Source organism: Streptopelia decaocto (genome assembly GCF_964273445.1).
Source record: "Streptopelia decaocto genome assembly, chromosome: 29".
NCBI classification, from domain to species: domain Eukaryota; kingdom Metazoa; phylum Chordata; class Aves; order Columbiformes; family Columbidae; genus Streptopelia; species Streptopelia decaocto.
Window position 1 is genome coordinate 47,418 of NC_138684.1, and position 16,783 is coordinate 64,200.

Sequence of the window (16,783 nt, forward strand, 5' to 3'; positions counted from 1 at the left end):
TAAACCCAGGTGCCTGTGATTTAAACCTGGGTATATCTGAATTAAACCGGCTGCCTGTGATTTATACCTGGGTATCTGGGAATTAAACCTGGGTACCTCGGAATTAAACCCAGCTGCCTGTGATGTAAACCTGGGTATCTGGGAATTAAATCCAGGTGCCTGTGATTTATACCTGGGTACCTAGGAATTAAACCTGTGATTTAAACCTGGGTATCTGGGAATTAAACCCGAGTGCCTGTGATTTAAACCTGGGTATCTGGGAATTAAACCCGAGTGCCTGTGATTTAAACCTGGGTATCTGGAAATTAAACCCGAGTGCCTGTGATTTAAACCTGGGTATCTGGGAATTAAACCCGGCTGCCTGTGATTTAAACCTGGGTATATCTGAATTAAACCCGGGTACCTGTGATTTAAACCTGGGTATCTGGGAACTAAACCCAGGTGCCTGTGATTTAAACCTGGATATCTGGGAATTAAACCCGGATGCCTGTGATTTAAACCTGGGTCTGGGAATTAAACCTGCGGGTTAAACCTTTAAGTTAAACTCACGTGCCTGCAAATTAAACCTGAGTAACAGGTCTTCAAGTATCTTAAAAGGTCTTTAAATAATCTTAAGGCACCTAAAGAGTCTTTAAACAGTGTAAAACTATCTGAAAGCGTCTTTAAGAAGTCTTAAAGTCCAGCTTAAAAGCAACTGAACACTAACGGTGCAGATACGGGGATGGAGATATCGCGATTTGGGGCAAATTTGAGGTTTTTAATGAGAATTTATAAAGATTTTTATCAGAAAGGGAGGAAAAAAATGGTTGAGGGGAGCAGAAACCCATCGGCCCTGGGAATTAATTGATTAAAGAGATTAATTGTCTTAATTAAGCCCCAAACTCAATGGCGACTCGTGCTCCTCTACATCTCCCAGCCACCTTTTGGGGAGAAATGTGCAAAAAAACAGCATTTTGGGCAATTTTGGGGCACTTTTTGGGGTTTTAATTAGTGCTGGCGCATCCCATAATTCCCATTTTTGATTCCCTGAAATCCCCCCCCTGGATTTTTGGGGGAAAAACCAGCGAAACTGAAACAAAACGCAATTTGGGGATTTGTACGGGACGGGTTTAGTGGGTAGACTGGATCGGCTGGGTTTAAAGCCGGGATTAAAACTCTGGATTTGGGGTGGGCCAAGTTCAAGGCGACACGATAAACTGGGCTGGCTAAACCCCAGCGCTGCGGTCTATTTTGGTTTAAATCAAGCTAAATTGGCTAAAACTCATTGAAGAGCATAAATACGGCAGGTTTTGCTCTTCCCCATCAAGATCCATCAAAACGCCCCAACCTCAACATTAGCCTAAGTTGGATAAGCTCTGCTTAACCTCCACAGTGTGAGCTGAGTGAGCAGCTGGGAGGTAAAACCAGTCTTAAGCGGCGGCACAAACTTTGCGTCCCCAAAAGCACGGACAGAACGGTTGCAAGGAAAAGCTTAATGATTAAGAAGAACATAAACTCAGCCTAATTTGAGCCCAAGGAGGGAGAAGCAGCGAGTTTTTGCCATAAACCCCCATTTTTTTCCTCAGTTTAAGTCTCTCCTTTGAGGGAAAATATGGCGTTTTCCTAAAACCACCAATCTAGGTCATTAAGCAGCCAATGAGCTCGCTGGGTTTAGGCTCCCATGCTCAGGCCTAAGTTCAGCAAGGCAAAGCTTATGAAAAATCACCGTGTCCGGCTTAAGAACCGCCAAGGCGACCACGTCAAGCCCAAACACGCGGCAAAACCGGCGGGTTTGGCTTTTCCGTTCTCGAGTAAGAATTAAAAGACCGAGACAGGAATGAAAACGTATTTATTTATACAGAAGGCAGGTCTAGGACTTAAGTCATTAAATAAACCGCGTCTAACCTGTTTCTGAATCTTCGCTGTCAGATGAGCTGGACTCACTGGTGCTCTCAGACTCTGAGGAGGAGAATCCCTTCATCTTGGAGGAGCCGGCGATCACATCCACCTTCTCCGCTGCAACGAGACCATAACGACATCGTTAAGGGGTAATTAGTCCCCCCGAGATGGGCTAAGCCAAGCTTTAAACCCATGTCTCTGCTTATTTCTGTTGCTGGCCTACGCTAGGCCGGACTTAGCGGGGTCTCCGAGGCTTTGGGGTGATGGGTTTTTACTAGGGGCGTCTGTCCCTTGTGTGACCATCCCATGGGATTTAAGCCTGTCCTAAACCCCTCCGGGGTAGAAAAGTCTGGCTTTAGACCGTGGTTTTAGTTTGGCCTAAGACCAGTGGGATCTTCTCCTCCTTAAGCCCAGCCATGTGTTTAATCCCAGCAGGTCTGGCTTTACCCAGCCACTTTAGGCCGGCCTAAAACCAGGCATCTCTCCTCCTTAGGCCCAGCCAGGCGTTTAATCTGGGCCTAAAAACTCCCTTTTTTGTTTTAAGCTGCACCAACGTGTTGATCTGAGGAGGCGGCAGAAAAACAGCAAATTGCTTATTGATATTAATTAGAAAAATATGTATTTAAAATATTTTTACAATAGATTTACAACGTATTGAAAGACTAAACCCGCGTTTAAGCCTGACCTACCCGGGGCTTTCCTCTTCTTGCGCAGGCAGGAGGTGACGTAGCGCTCGAGCTCGCGCAGGGTGGAGGGTTTGAGGGTCTCAAAGTCGATCTCAATCTCGTCGGGGTTGGAGTTTTTAAGCGAGGGTTCCCGGGACTGGATGATGTGCACAACCCGGCCTAACTTTTCACCGGGGAGTTTATTGATGTCCAGGCTCAGCTGCCGCTTCTCCTCGTACGACATGGGTTTGCACTTCTCCTCCTCCTCCGACTCGTAGGCCGGCGCCGCTTTGCTGCTCTTGGGCACCGCCGCCTCCTTCTTACTACTTCAAACAAGGAGCAGTGTTAAAATAAACCCGGCCTAACATCCCCAAGCAGCCACTCGGGTCTAAGCTCAGATTTAACCACTCGGGATTTAGTAATTTTGATTGAACGGAGCAGCTTTGGCACTGAAAGCTCAGCTGTGGGGTTGGGATGCAGTAAGCTGAGCTCAAGCTGATGTTGGCCACTCGGGTCTAACGGCTAAAGTTTAATGCCTAAAAACACTCAGAATCATCCTGGAAAGGTGCACTTAGGCACTGAAAGCCTGAGCTTAATTCATGCTCAGCCATGAGCTCAGCAGTAAGCTGAGCTCAAGCTGATGTCGGCCACTCAGGTCTAACCGCGGAGGTTTTACCACTAAATCAGTCGGGATTTAATATTTTTAATTTTCGTCCTGGAAACGTGCAGCTTTGGCACTGAAAGCTTGAGCTTAATGCTCAACCATGAGCTCAGCAGTAAGCTGAGCTCAAGCTGATGTTGGCCACTCAGGTCTAACCTCTGAGGTTTAACCACTAAAACACTGGGGATGAAGTATTTTTAGTTTTTATCCTGCAAAGGAGCAGCTTTGGCAATGAAAGCTCGACCGTGAGGTTGGGATGCAGTACACTGAGCTCAGTCTCATGTCAGGCAATAAATCTGAGCTCAGCACGTTGTTATACACCTGAATTTGAGCTTAACCTGATGCCACACAGTCAAAACTGAGTTCAACCTCCTGTTAAACCCCTAAGGCTGAGCTCAACCTGCTGCTAGATAACTAAAGCTGAGTTTAATCTGCTGTTAGACACCCAAAGCTGAGTTTAGCCTGCTGCTAGATGCCCAAGGCTCAGTTTAAGCTACTTTTAGACAACCAAAGCTGAGTTCAACCTGCTACTAGACACCGCAAGCTGAGTTTAAGCTGCTGTTTGACACCACAAGCTGAGTTTGAGCTACTGTTAGACAACCAAGGCTCAGTTTAAGATGCTGTTAGACACCCGAAGCTGAGCTCAACCTGCTGCTAGACACCACAAGCTGAGTTTAAGCTGCTGTTCAACATCCAAAGCTCTGTTTGAACTGCTGTTCGACACCCAAAGCTCAGTTTAAGCTGCTGTTACACACCCAAAGCTGAGCTTAAGCTGCCCTTAGACACCCAAGACTCAGTTTAAGCTGCTGTTACGACACCCAAAGCTGAGCTCAACCTGCTGCTAGACATGGCAAGCTGAGTTTAAACTGCTGTTACACACCCAAAGCTGAGCTCAAGCTGCTGTTATATACCACAAGCTGAGTTTAAGCTGCTGTTCAACATCCAAAGCTGAGTTTAAGCTGCTGTTTGACATCCAAAGCTCAGTTTAAGCCGCTCTTAGACACCCAAAGCTCAGTTTAAGCCGCTCTTAGACACCCAAAGCTCAGTTTAAGCCGCTCTTAGACACCCAAAGCTCAGTTTAAGCCGCTCTTAGACACCCAAAGCTCAGTTTAAGCTGCTCTTAGACACCCAAAGCTCAGTTTAAGCCGCTCTTAGACACCCAAAGCTCAGTTTAAGCCCCGGCAATGGCCAATGGGCGTCCCTGCCGGTACCGGGAGCAGTCGGGGCTCACCTGGAGGTGCTGCTGGTGCTGTTGCTCTTCTTGGGCTTTTTGGTGGGCGGCTCCTTGGCTTTGCTCTTCTTGGCCTCCTCCAGCTCCTCCTTTTTTTTGTGCTTCTCCTTCTTTTTCTCCTTCTTGTCTTTCTCCTTTTTCTTTGGTTTGTTCTGCTGGGGCTGGGACAGAGCCGCCAGCTGCTCGTGCACGGCCTTCAGCTGCCAAACACACACCAATTAACGCCCTTTTCCCCGTAGTAATTAACTTTGTTTCTCAATTACCAAACGCTCATTCTTTATATTAATCACTCTTAATTTTTCCAGCTTTTCGGCGCGCTGGTTTATGTGGATTAAAGTGCCACCCGCTGCAGCTGGAAACAAACCTCTCCGGAGCGATTCTAAGGGAGAAGCGGCTGCTCCCTTCGTCAGCGCTAACGATGCTTTAATTAGCGGTGCTAACGGGAAGGATGCAGGAGATGCAGTTGAGGAGAGTCCGGCCTGTTTGGGATTCTCCTGCCTGCTCCAGATTCTCCTGCCCGCTCCGGATTCTCCTGCCCACTCCGGATTAATTTGCCTGCTCTGGAATCTCCTGCCCAATCAGATTCTCCTGCCTGCTCCAGATTCTCCTGCCTTGTCCTGCCTGCTCCGGATTCTCCTGCCCGCTCCAGGTTCTCCTTCCCACTCTGGATTCTCCTGCCTTCTCAGATTCTCCTGCCTGCTCCACATTCTCCTGCCTTGTCCTGCCTGCTCTGGATCCTCCTGCCCGCTCCAGATTCTCCCACCTGCTTGGATTCTCCTGCCCACTCCGGATTGTCCTGCCTTGTCCTGCCTACACTGGATTCTTCTGCCTGCTCCAGATTCTCCTGCCTTGTCCTGCCCACTCCAGATTCTTCTGCCTGCTCTGGATCCTCCTTCCCACTCCAGATTCTCCTGCCCGCTCTGGATTAATCTGCCTGCTCTGGAATCTCCTGCCCACTCCGGATTCTCCTGCCTTGTCCTGCCCACTCTGGATTCTTCTGCCCACTCCGGATCCTCCTGCCCGCTCCAGATTCTTCTGCCCATTCGGGATTCTCCTTCTCACTCCAAATTCTCCTGCCCACTCCGGATTAATCTGCCTGCTTGGATTCTCCTGCCTTGTCCTGCCCACTCTGGATTCTTCTGCCCGCTCCGGATCCTCCTGTGTACTCATAATTCTCCTTCCCACTCCAGATTCTCCTGCCCGCTCATGATTAATGTGCCCACTCCAGATTCTCCTGCCCGCTCATGATTAATCTGCCCACTCCAGATTCTCCTGCCTGCTCCAGATTATCTTGCCTTCTCCTGCCTGTTCTGGATTATCCTTTCCACTCCGGATTCTCCTGCCTGCTCTGGATTTTCTTGCTTGCTCAGGTTTCGCCTGCCCGCTCCAGATTAATCTGCTTGCTCTGGAATCTCCTGCCCGCTCCGGATTCTGTTGCCTTGTCCTGCCCACTCCGGATTCTCCTGCCTGCTCTGGATTCTCCGTCCCACTCCAGATTCTCCTGCCCACTCTGGATTAATCTGCCTGCTCCGGATTCTCCTTCCCGCTCCGGATTAATGTGCCTGCTCTGGATTCTCCTGCCTGCTCCGGATTCTCCTTCCCACTCCAGATTCTCCTGCCCACTCTGGATTAATCTGCCTGCTCTGGATTCTCCTTCCCACTCCTGATTCTCCTGCCCACTCTGGATTAATCTGCCTGCTCTGGATTCTCCTGCCCTGTCCTGCCCACTCAGATTCTCCTCCCCGCTCCGGATTCTCCTTCCCGCTCCAGATTCACCACCCAATCACAGGCAGCCAATTCCCACCCTCGCGACCCCCCTCGCGTGTCCCCCCGGAACACACCCCCCCCACCAACTCCTCCGCGTTCCCCAACCGTTTTGCGGCACTTCCCGCTCACCGCGGCACAACCGGGGCCAAGTCGAGCGCCGGAGCCGCGCGTACCTGCTCCTGCAGCTCGGCCAGGCGCTGGGCGCGTTCCTCCTCCGAGTCGTCGGACGAGCTGTCGCTGTCGCTGCTGCTGTCGCTGCTGCTGTCGCTGGAGGACGGGACGGTGGCCTTGGCGGGCGGGGGCAGCGCGGCCGGCGACGAGGCCGGAACCGCCGGCTCCTCGGGCTCGTCCGGCATCTTGGCGAAACGCATCTCGAACACGTCCTGGAAAATGGGGGAGAAATGGGGTCGGTGATGGGGGGTCGGTGACACCGGGGTCGGTGACACCGGGTCGGTGACACCGGGTCGGTGACACCGGGGTCAGTGACACCGGGGTCAGTGATGGGGGGTCGGTGACACCGGGGTCCCACCCTACAAAACCTCCAACTCTCCTGGAGTTTTCACCGTCTCCAAGATGGTTTTATTCAGAGCCTGGTCCTATTTAGACCTGGTTGTGTTTAAAGCCTGGTTGTATTGAGACCTGGTTTTATTTAGAGCCTGGTTGGATTTAGACCTTGTTGTGTTAAAACCTGGTTGTGTTTAGACCTGGTTTTATTTACAGCCTGGAAATGTTTAGACCTGGTTGTGTTTAAAGCCTGGTTGTGTTTAGAGATGGTTGTATTTAGACCTGGTTTTATTAGAGCCTGGTTGGATTTAGATCTTGTTGTGTTAAAACCTGGTTGTGTTTAGACCTGGTTTTATTTACAGCCTGGAAATGTTTAGACCTGGTTGTGTTTAGAGATGGTTGTATTTAGACCTGGTTTTATTTAGAGCCTGGCTGGATTTAGACCTTGTTGTGTTAAAACCTGGTTGTGTTTAGACCTGGTTTTATTTACAGCCTGGAAATGTTTAGACGTGGTTGTGTTTGCAGTCTGGTTGTTTTTAGAGCCTGGTCCTATTTAGACCTGGTTGTGTTTAAAGCCTGGTCCTATTTAGACCTGGTTGTGTTTAAAGGCTGGTTGTGTTTAGAAATGGTTGTATTTAGACCTGGTTTTATTTAGAGCCTGGCTGGATTTAGACCTTGTTGTGTTAAAACCTGGTTGTGTTTAGACCTGGTTTTATTTACAGCCTGGAAATGTTTAGACCTGGTTGTGCTTGGAGATGGTTGTATTTAGACCTGGTTTTATTTAGAACCTGGTTGTGTTTAGACCTTGTGTTAAAACCTGGTTGTGTTTAGACCTGGTTTTATTAACAGCCTGGAAATGTTTAGATCTGGTTGTGTTTGGAGTCTGGTTGTGTTTAGAGCCTGGTCCTGTTTAGACCTGGTTGTGTTTAAAGGCTGGTTGTGTTTAGAGATGGTTGTATTTAGACCTGGTTTTATTTAGAGCCTGGTTGGATTTAGACCTTGTTGTGTTAAAACCTGGTTGTGTTTAGACCTGGCTTTATTTACAGCCTGGTTGTGTTTTAACCTGGTTGTGTTTAGATCTGGCTTTATTTACGGCCTGGTCGTGTTTAGACCTGGCTTTATTTACAGCCTGGTCATGTTTTAGCCTGGCTGTGTTTAAACCTGGCTTCACTTACAGCCTGGTTGTGTTTAGACTTGGCTTTATTTACTGCCTGGTCATGTTTAGACCTGGTTGTGTTTAGATCTGCCTTTATTTACAGCCTGGTTAAGTTTAGACCTGGCTTTACTTACAGCCTGGTTGTGTTTAGACCTGGCTTTATTTACAGCCTGGTTGTGTTTACACCTGGTTTTATTTATGGCCTGGTTGTGTTTAGACCTGGCTTTATTTACAGCCTGGTTGTGTTTAGACCTGGCTTTATTTACAGCCTGGTTGTGTTTACACCTGGTTTTATTTACAGCCTGGTCATGTTTAGACCTGGCTTTACTTACAGCCTGGTTGTGCTTATACCTGGTTGTGTTTAGATCTGGCTTTATTTACGGCCTGATCATGTTTAGAGTCTGGTTTAGACCTGGTTTTATTGACAGCCTGGTTGCGTTTAGAGCCTGGTTGTGTTTAGACCTGGCTTTATTTATAGCCTGGTTGTGTTTAGATCTGGTTTTATTTACAACCTGGTTGTGTTTTAACCTGGTTGTGTTTAGACCTGGCTTTATATACATCCTGGTTGCGTTTAGACCTGGCTTTACTGACAGCCTGGCTCCATTTAGACCCGGTTCTATCCCTCAGCACCACTGACTTCATCTCAAGGAAACATTTTAGCATATTTTTCCGGTTGCTTGAAGGGACCAAGTGCCACTTGCACCCAATCCCCCTTTTTTCCCCCCAAGTTGCCACTTCATGAAGAACAAACCAGCGACAGACAAAACAAACCCAGTTTTGGCAACTCCTCCCACCTTAATTCGGGTTTATTTTCCTTTTCCGGGCGCTGGAGATGTTTTGCTGCTTAAATTTGCTTCAAAAATGCCGCTTAATTAATTAAAAACGCCGTTAAATTAATTAGAAACACCATTAAATTCATCGACGTGCTTGGGCTTAAATTTCAGTGAAAACGAGCGGAAAACACGGGAGGGATAAACGAGATTTCCCAGGAACGGCATCAATTCCGGACAACGGACGCACACGCTGTAATTATCACTGAATCACTGTAATTAGTGATTATTTATAACCTAATTATTGTTTTCCGTGAACCAGAAAGTGATTATCACCAGCAAACGATGCTTCTTGGAGGGGGGACTCCGGGGCCGTCTGGTTTGTATTGCACATGTCCCAGTGAAGTTATTAAACACAACTAAATTATTTATTTAATAAGAAAAGATGGAATTGAGATGATTTTGTGGAGCGTGCGTTAAGTTTTGGGACTTTTTTATGAATTAATTCACAGAATCAAAGAATGTCAGGAGTTGGAAGGGACCTCAAAGCTCACATTAAAAAAGCCCAAGCGAGAATTAACGCCATGTTTTTCCTCTCTAGGTGTTTTTTGGGGGGAAAAAGCGTCATTTTGGAGCCACGCTTTCCCTCCTTACTCCTTCAAAGGGCACAAAAATGGATGAAATAAAGAGTTTAAAGAGGAAAATTGGGTGGAGTGAGGCACATCTTGCATCACTTCCACTGCAAAAATGATCATTTTTTGCACCGTTATCCACCGTGTTGACCAATTTTGGTGTTATTTGATGGGTTTTAGGCTGGATAAATAAGCGGCGAGCGGTCGTATCTCACTTCCACTGCAAAAATGATCATTTTTGCACCGTTATCCACCATGTTGACCAATTTTGGTGTTATTTGATGGGTTTTAGGCTGGATAAATAAGCGGCGAGCGGTCGGATCGTGGCCGTACCTGCAGTTTCCGCGCCATGGCCACCACCTCGTGGTCGGCCGGGTTGTACTTGTAGCAGTTGGAGAACATGAGTCGCACGTCGGCGGCGAATTCCTGAGCGTCTCGGTACTCCCGGTTCTCCAGTTTGGACTAAATGGGAGAGAAAAGGTGCAAATCACAGCATGGCAGGGGTTGGATGGACCTCAAAAATCATCCATTGTGGAGCAGGGACGCCCAGGTGAGGTGACACAGGAACGTGTCCCTGTCCTTGAACTGAGGGGCCAGAACCGGACACACTATTCCAGATGTGACACAATATTCCAGGTGTGGGTCACCAGGGCAGAGCAGAGGGGCAGGAGAACCAAGGAGCGACCCCCAAGTGCCTCAAAATGGCCCCAGAATCACCTCAGGGCTCAAAATGGCGCCAGAATCACCTCAAGGATCAAAATGGCTCCAGAATCACCTCAGGGTCAAAATGGCGCCAAAATCACCCCAAGGATCAAAATGGCGCCAGAATCACCTCAGGGCTCAAAATGGCCCCAAAATCACCTCAGGGATCAAAATGGCGCCAGAATCACCTCAGGGCTCAAAATGGCGCCAGAATCACCTCAGGGCTCAAAATGGCGCCAGAATCACCTCAGGGCTCAAAATGGCCCCAAAATCACCTCAGGGCTCAAAATGGCGCCAGAATCACCTCAGGGATCAAAATGGCGCCAGAATCACCTCAGGGATCAAAATGGCGCCAGAATCACCTCAGGGATCAAAATGGCGCCAGAATCACCTCAGGGATCAAAATGGCGCCAGAATCACCTCAGGGATCAAAATGGCGCCAGAATCACCTCAGGGATCAAAATGGCGCCAGAATCACCTCAGGGGTCAAAATGGCCCCAGAATCACCCCAAGGATCAAAATTGCGCCAGAATCACCTCAGGGATCAAAATGGCGCCAGAATCACCCCAAGGATCAAAGTGGCGCCAGAATCACCTCAGGGCTCAAAATGGAATGACAGATTTTGGTCAAAAGAATGACTAGTCTGGGTCAAAGGAACAACTAATTTTGGTCAAAGAAACAACTAATTTGGGTCAAACGAAGGACTGCGGATGGTTTATAAAGATTAGAGCGGCCTACGGGCGTCCTCAATGTGGTTCAGAAGAGGCCGACGTGCGCTCCATGACTCATTTTGGTCAAAAGTGACTGATTTTGGGCAAGAAAACAACTATTTTGGGTCAAAAGAACAATGGCACGTTTGACCAAAATTAGCAGTTTGACCAAAATGAGTCTTTCTTTTGACCAAAACTGGCTGGTTTTGACCCAAAGGAGTCACGGAAAACATGTCGTTTCCTTCTGAACAGCATCAAGGGTTTAAAACCAAACCCAACGTGGGCGAAGGAGTCGGAGTTAAAACATTAACGCCTTCAAAATCATCAATTAAGGTTCGGTAGCTAAAATATAACGACTTTTACATCGTAAATTAACGTTTGGTCGCTAAAATATTAACGACTTCAAAATAACGAATTGAGGTTCGGTAACTAAAAAACTCACAATTTCTAAATCGCCATTTAACGTTTGGTAATTAAAAACTTAAAGCCTTCAAAATAACGAATCAATAACTGATAACTAAAAAGCTGTGGATTTCGACGTAAGTAATTAAGGTTTCCTGACTTAAAAGTTCAGATTTGGAACCAAAAACGACGTAAGGAATTAAGGTTTCCTGACTTAAAAGTTCAGATTTGGAACCAAAAATGACCATTTTGAGGGCAAATTGGGACGACGTTGCAATTTGCAAACGCAACGAGCGCAATGATTAATTAACATTTCCAGGGGAAATGGTGATTAATTTGCGGCCGTTCATCAAAATGAAGCGATTTGGAAGTAGAGGGAACTACGTGTGCTTAAGACAAGCCTGATTTGGGCAGAAAAGCTCCAAAAATGGTGGTTTAAACCAAATCTCCGCATTCCTGTGGTTTCTGTTCTCTAGGGTTTAAATAGTAACAGGGTTGTTTTGTATGTATCGCGTAGTTTTGCTTTGGTAATTAAAAATGTAAAGCCTTCAAAATAATGAAATAATAATTGATAACTACAAAGCCGTGGATTTCGACGTAAGGAATTAAGGTTTCCTGACTTAAAAGTTCAGATTTGGAACCAAAAACGACCATTTTGAGGGGAAATTGGGACAACGTTGCAATTTGCAAATGCAACGAGCGCGATGATTAATTAACATTTCCAGGGGAAATGGTGATTAATTTGCGGCCGCTCATCAAAATGAAGCGATTTGGAAGTAGAGGGAACTACGTGCGCTTAAGACAAGCCTCATTTGGGCAGAAAAGCTCCAAAAATGGTGGTTTAAACCAAATCTCTGCATTCCTGTGGTTTCTGTTCTCTAGGGTTTAAATAGTAACAGGGTTGTTTTGTATGGATTTGGTAATTAAAAACTTAAAGCCTTCAAAATAACGAATTAATAATTGATAACTAAAAAGCCGTGGATTTTGACGTAAGGAATTAAGGTTTCCTGACTTAAAAGTTCAGATTTGGAACCAAAAATGACCATTTTGAGGGGAAATTGGGACAACGTTGCAATTTGCAAATGCAACGAGCGCGATGATTAATTAACATTTCCAGGGGAAATGGTGATTAATTTGCGGCCGTTCATCAAAATGAAGCGATTTGGAAGTAGAGGGAACTACGTGTGCTTAAGACAAGCCTGATTTGGGCAGAAAAGCTCCAAAAATGGTGGTTTAAACCAAATCTCTGCATTCCTGTGGTTTCTGTTCTCTAGGGTTTAAATAGTAACAGGGTTGTTTTGTATGGATTTGGTAATTAAAAACTTAAAGCCTTCAAAATAACGAATTAATAACTGATAACTAAAAAGCCATGGATTTCGACGTAAGGAATTAAGGTTTCCTGACTTAAAAGTTCAGATTTGGAACCAAAAACGACCATTTTGAGGGCAAATTAGGACGATGTTACGTAGTTTTGTCCGCCTGTCCGTCCCGAATGTCCGACTTACCTTGATGGTGCTCAGATCCATGGGGTGTTTGATGATGTCGCAATAGTCGTGCAGCCCCAGCGCCTCCACGTCCACGGGTTTGTAGAAGGGCCAAGCGTAGGCCGCGTGTTTCTTGGCGAACATCTCCTTGATGATCCCGCCGCAGTATTTCAGCTGCTCCGAGATCTTGCTGCTCTTCTCCGCCGCGTGTTGTTGGGAATCCGGAACGTCCTTCTTGGGCGGCTTCACCGGGCGGCTGCTCTCCCGCCGCGGGCCGCATTTGGTGGCTTTGGGCTCGGCGGGGAGCGACGAGGAGTCGTGGATCGGGTCGATGGTGGTGGGGGTCGTGGTGTCTGCTTTCCTCTTCACCCCTTTTTTTGTCTACGAAACAAAGGACAAAAGCAATTTTACCCCCGGCGTCGCGTTTCTCACCGGCGCTCGGGCTCCAACACTAATACCGAGATTTGTTGAGCTCTACGTAAAAACCAGGAGGGAAGAAGCCAGAGGGTCGTGGGCAATGGGGCAGAGTCCAGTTGGGGCCGGGATCCAGTGCAGCGCCCCAGGGGTCTATATTATTCAATATATCCATCAATGATTTGGATGAGGGAATAGAGTGAGTGTCACCCAGTTTGCTGGTGACACCAAGCAGTGGGGACACTGGGAGCTGTGCTGCCATCAGAGACCTGGACAGGCTGGGGAGGAGAAATTCAATAAAATAGAACAAGTGTAGAGTGTTGATCTGGGCAGGAACAGCCCCAGGGTCCAGTATAGGTTGGGAAATTACATATTAGAGAGCAGCGTAGGGGAAAGGGAGCTGGGGGTCCTGGGGACAGCAGGGTGACCATGAGCCAGCACTGGGCCCTTGTGGCCAGGAAGCCAATGGGACCTGGAGGGGTTAGAAGGGGGTGGTCAGTAGGTCAGAGAGGTTCTCCTGCCCCTCTACTCTGCCCTTTAGTTCAGATACTATCAGGATATAGTTGGGAACACATATATATATATACACATATAATCTATACAGCCATAGCACCCTGAGAACGCCCCATCCCGTCTGATGTGGGAAGCTAAGCAGGGTCGGGCCCGGTCAGTGCTTGGATGGGAGACCAGCTGGGAACAGCGGGTGCTGTGGCTGAGCCAGCACTGGGCCCTTGTGGCCAGGAAGCCAATGGGACCTGGGAGGGATTAGAAGGGGGTGGTCAGTAGGTCAGAGAGGTTCTCCTGCCCCTCTGCTCTGCCCTGGGGAGGCCACATCTGGAATACTGTGTCACATCTGGAATAGTGTGTCCAGTTCTGTCCCCTGAGTTCAAGTTCAAGGACACGGACACATTCATGTGTCACCTCAGCTGGGTGTTCCCGCTCCGGGGGGTTAGATGGATGAGCTTTGAGGTCCCTTCGACCCCTGACACTCTGGGATTCTGTGATTATCTCATCTCCACCAACAATGGCGCGAGTCAAGATGGAACCCTTGAGTCGCGCAAAGCTCAAGGACGGTTTTAAGCGGGCAAAACGAGTTGCGTTTAACTAGGCCAGCTCAGAGAGCCAGCACGGCACCTTTCCCACTCAACGCAAAGAACCGTTGGCCAAACGTGAATTTTCGGAGCGGTTTCGGGTAATGGCGCCCGTGTCGTTAAGGTAACGAAGGGAAGACTCACCTTGACGGGCTGGGCGGGCGTGGGGATGACGGGCGGGTGCGGTTGGAGGGGCTGGGGGGCCGGGGCGGGCGGCGCGGGGGCCGGGGGGGCCGGCGCGGGCGGCTGCGGAGGCACCATCGTCATCACGGGCGCGGGGACGATGAGGTCGGGGGTGACGGGGGGGAAGGGGTGCGGCGGCGGCGGCGCCGCGAGCGGCTGCGGCGGCGGCGCCGGGGAGGAGGCCGGGGTGGCGTTGGGAACGGCCGATGATCCCGGTTTGGATGTCCCTGGCGAGAGAGAACACAGAGGAAATGGCGGCGCGCTTCAAGCGGCGGTTAATTGGAGGGGAAAAGCAATTAAGTGTTTTGGAACGAAGGTTCGTGGTGTTTAATTGCCGACTTGCGGCTCTCGAGGAAGCGGCCGGGGACGAACACCGGCCGCGTTTTTTTACTTCGTGAGGGTTATTTTGATGGTTCGTTGGGCAAAACGGAGCCAAAAACGGTGACAAGACCTGCCCGGCAAAAGCCCGAGCTCAGGCCTAAGGCCCCTTCCCTGGCCCAGGAGGGGGAGTCCCTCTTTTCCTTTCCTTTCCTTTCCTTCCTTTTTTCCTTTCCTTTTCCTTCCCTTCCTTTTCCCTTCCCCTTCATTTTCCTTCCCCTTCCCTTCCTTTTCCTTCCCCTTGCCTCTCTTTTCCTTCCCTTCCTTTTCCCTCCCTTCCCTTCCTTTTCCTTCCCCTTCATTTCCCTTCCCCTTGCCTCTCTTTTCCTTCCCTTCCTTTTCCCTCCCTTCCCTTCCTTTTCCTTCCCCTTCATTTCCCTTCCCCTTGCCTCTCTTTTCCTTCCCTTCCTTTTCCTTTTCCTTCCCTTCTCTTCCTTTTCCCTTCCCTTCCTTTCCCTTCCCTTCCTTTTCCTTTTCCCTTCCCTTTCCTTCCCTTCCTTTTCCCTTCCCTTCCTTTTCCCTTACCTTCCTTTTCCTTTTCCCTTCCCTTCCTTTTCCTTTTCCCTTCCCTTCCTTTTCCCTTCCCTTCCTTTTCCTTTTCCTTTCCCTTCCTTTTCCCTTCCCTTCCTTTTCCCTTCCCTTCCTTTTCCCTTCCCTTCCTTTTCCCTTCCCTTCCTTTTCCTTTTCCCTTCCCTTTCCTTCCCTTCCTTTTCCTTCCCCCTTCCCTCCCTTTTCCTTCCCCCTTCCCTTCCCTTCCTTTTCCTTTTCCCTTCCTTTTCCTTTTCCCTTCCTTTTCCTTTTCCCTTCCTTTTCCTTTTCCCTTCCTTTTCCTTTTCCCTTCCCTTCCTTCTCCCTTCCCCTTCCTTTTCCCTTCCCCTTCCTCTTCTCTTCCCCTTCCTTTCCCTTCCTTTCCCTTTCCCTCCCTTCCCTTCCCACCCGCGATCCCCGGAACGACGCTTGGCTTTAACTAACACCCCCATTAAACCCCCCCAGTCGAGTCCGGATCAAACCAGGCGCCACGCTAAGCCCGGCTTAACGGCGGGATGGACGTGGGGGCCGTACCTGGTTCCTTCCTCGCGCGCCCCCTCCCCTTGGTCTGCGCGATAACGATTTCCGTCTCCTCCTGCGTCATTTCCGAGATCTTCTGCAGGAAAAGCTTCTCTAGAGCTTCCGCCATTAAGACTATGTCATCCCCTGGCTGCGGGAAAGGGACACACGGCAAATTAAGCCAGACGTATACATGGAAACATATATCTTGATATAAATAAAGGGGTTTGCTGCTACAGATGCTGCCTTTGGGCTTTTTAAACCTATGGAGTGCAATGTTTCGGTTTGCTTGATCTATGTTCTAGATTAGAAATCAAATCTGGGCTAGATCAGAAGTCTAATCCGTGTTATAGATTGTGCTGTAGATGGTGTTACACTCAGGTTTTATTAATCTACAGATTAAGACCGTGCTGTGTTCAGGCTTTCTTAATCTAATCTATAATATAGATCAGAAATTGAGGTGTGTTCTGGATTAGAAATTGAGGTGTGCTCTGGATTAGAAATTGAGGTGTGTTCTGGATTAGAAAGTGACTCGTGTTCCGGATTAGAAAGCGAGACGTGTTCTGGATTAGAAATAGGTTTGCGCTCTAGATTAGAGATCGAGCCGTGCTCTGGATTGGAAACCGGTTCGCGTTCAAAATTGGAAACCAATTCGTATTCTAGACTAGACATCTGTAGTTATTCTAGACCAGACATCGAGATGTCTTCTAGACTAGACATCTGTAGTTATTCTAGACCAGACATCGAGATGTCTTCTAGACTAGACACCTGTAGTTATTCTAGACTGGACATCGAGATGTCTTCTAGACTAGACATCTGTAGTTATTCTAGACTGGACATTGAGACGTCTTCTAGACTAGACATCTGTAGTTATTCTAGACCGGACATCGAGATGTCCTCTAGACTAGACATCTGTAGTTATTCTAGACCGGACATCGAGATGTCCTCTAGACTAGACATCTGTAGTTATTCTAGACTAGACATCGAGATGTCTTCAAGACTAGACATCTGTAGTTATTCTAGACTAGACATCGAGATGTCTTCTAGACTAGACATCTGTAGTTATTCTAGCCTAGACACCTGTAGTTATTCTAGACCAGACATTGAG

The 16,783-nt window shown here is 48.3% G+C and overlaps 1 protein-coding gene across 7 annotated transcripts in view; it reads right to left on the reverse strand.

The window, feature by feature from the left end:
* The window catches only part of BRD4 (bromodomain containing 4), a 63,988-nt gene that overhangs the window by 21,219 nt on the left and 25,986 nt on the right, over positions 1-16,783 (reverse strand). For 6 of the 7 annotated variants that reach the window (XM_082073978.1, XM_082073980.1, XM_082073982.1 and 3 more), the window contains 8 exons: positions 15,691-15,826; positions 14,212-14,477; positions 12,584-12,943; positions 9,598-9,726; positions 6,376-6,585; positions 4,436-4,635; positions 2,568-2,869; positions 1,885-1,995 (listed from right to left, as the gene is read on the reverse strand). In XM_082073978.1, coding sequence (XP_081930104.1) covers positions 1,885-1,995; positions 2,568-2,869; positions 4,436-4,635; positions 6,376-6,585; positions 9,598-9,726; positions 12,584-12,943; positions 14,212-14,477; positions 15,691-15,826 — 1,714 coding nt within the window. The remainder of the gene's footprint in view (positions 1-1,884; positions 1,996-2,567; positions 2,870-4,435; positions 4,636-6,375; positions 6,586-9,597; positions 9,727-12,583; positions 12,944-14,211; positions 14,478-15,690; positions 15,827-16,783) is intronic. The other variant, XM_082073984.1, reaches the window with a different exon arrangement.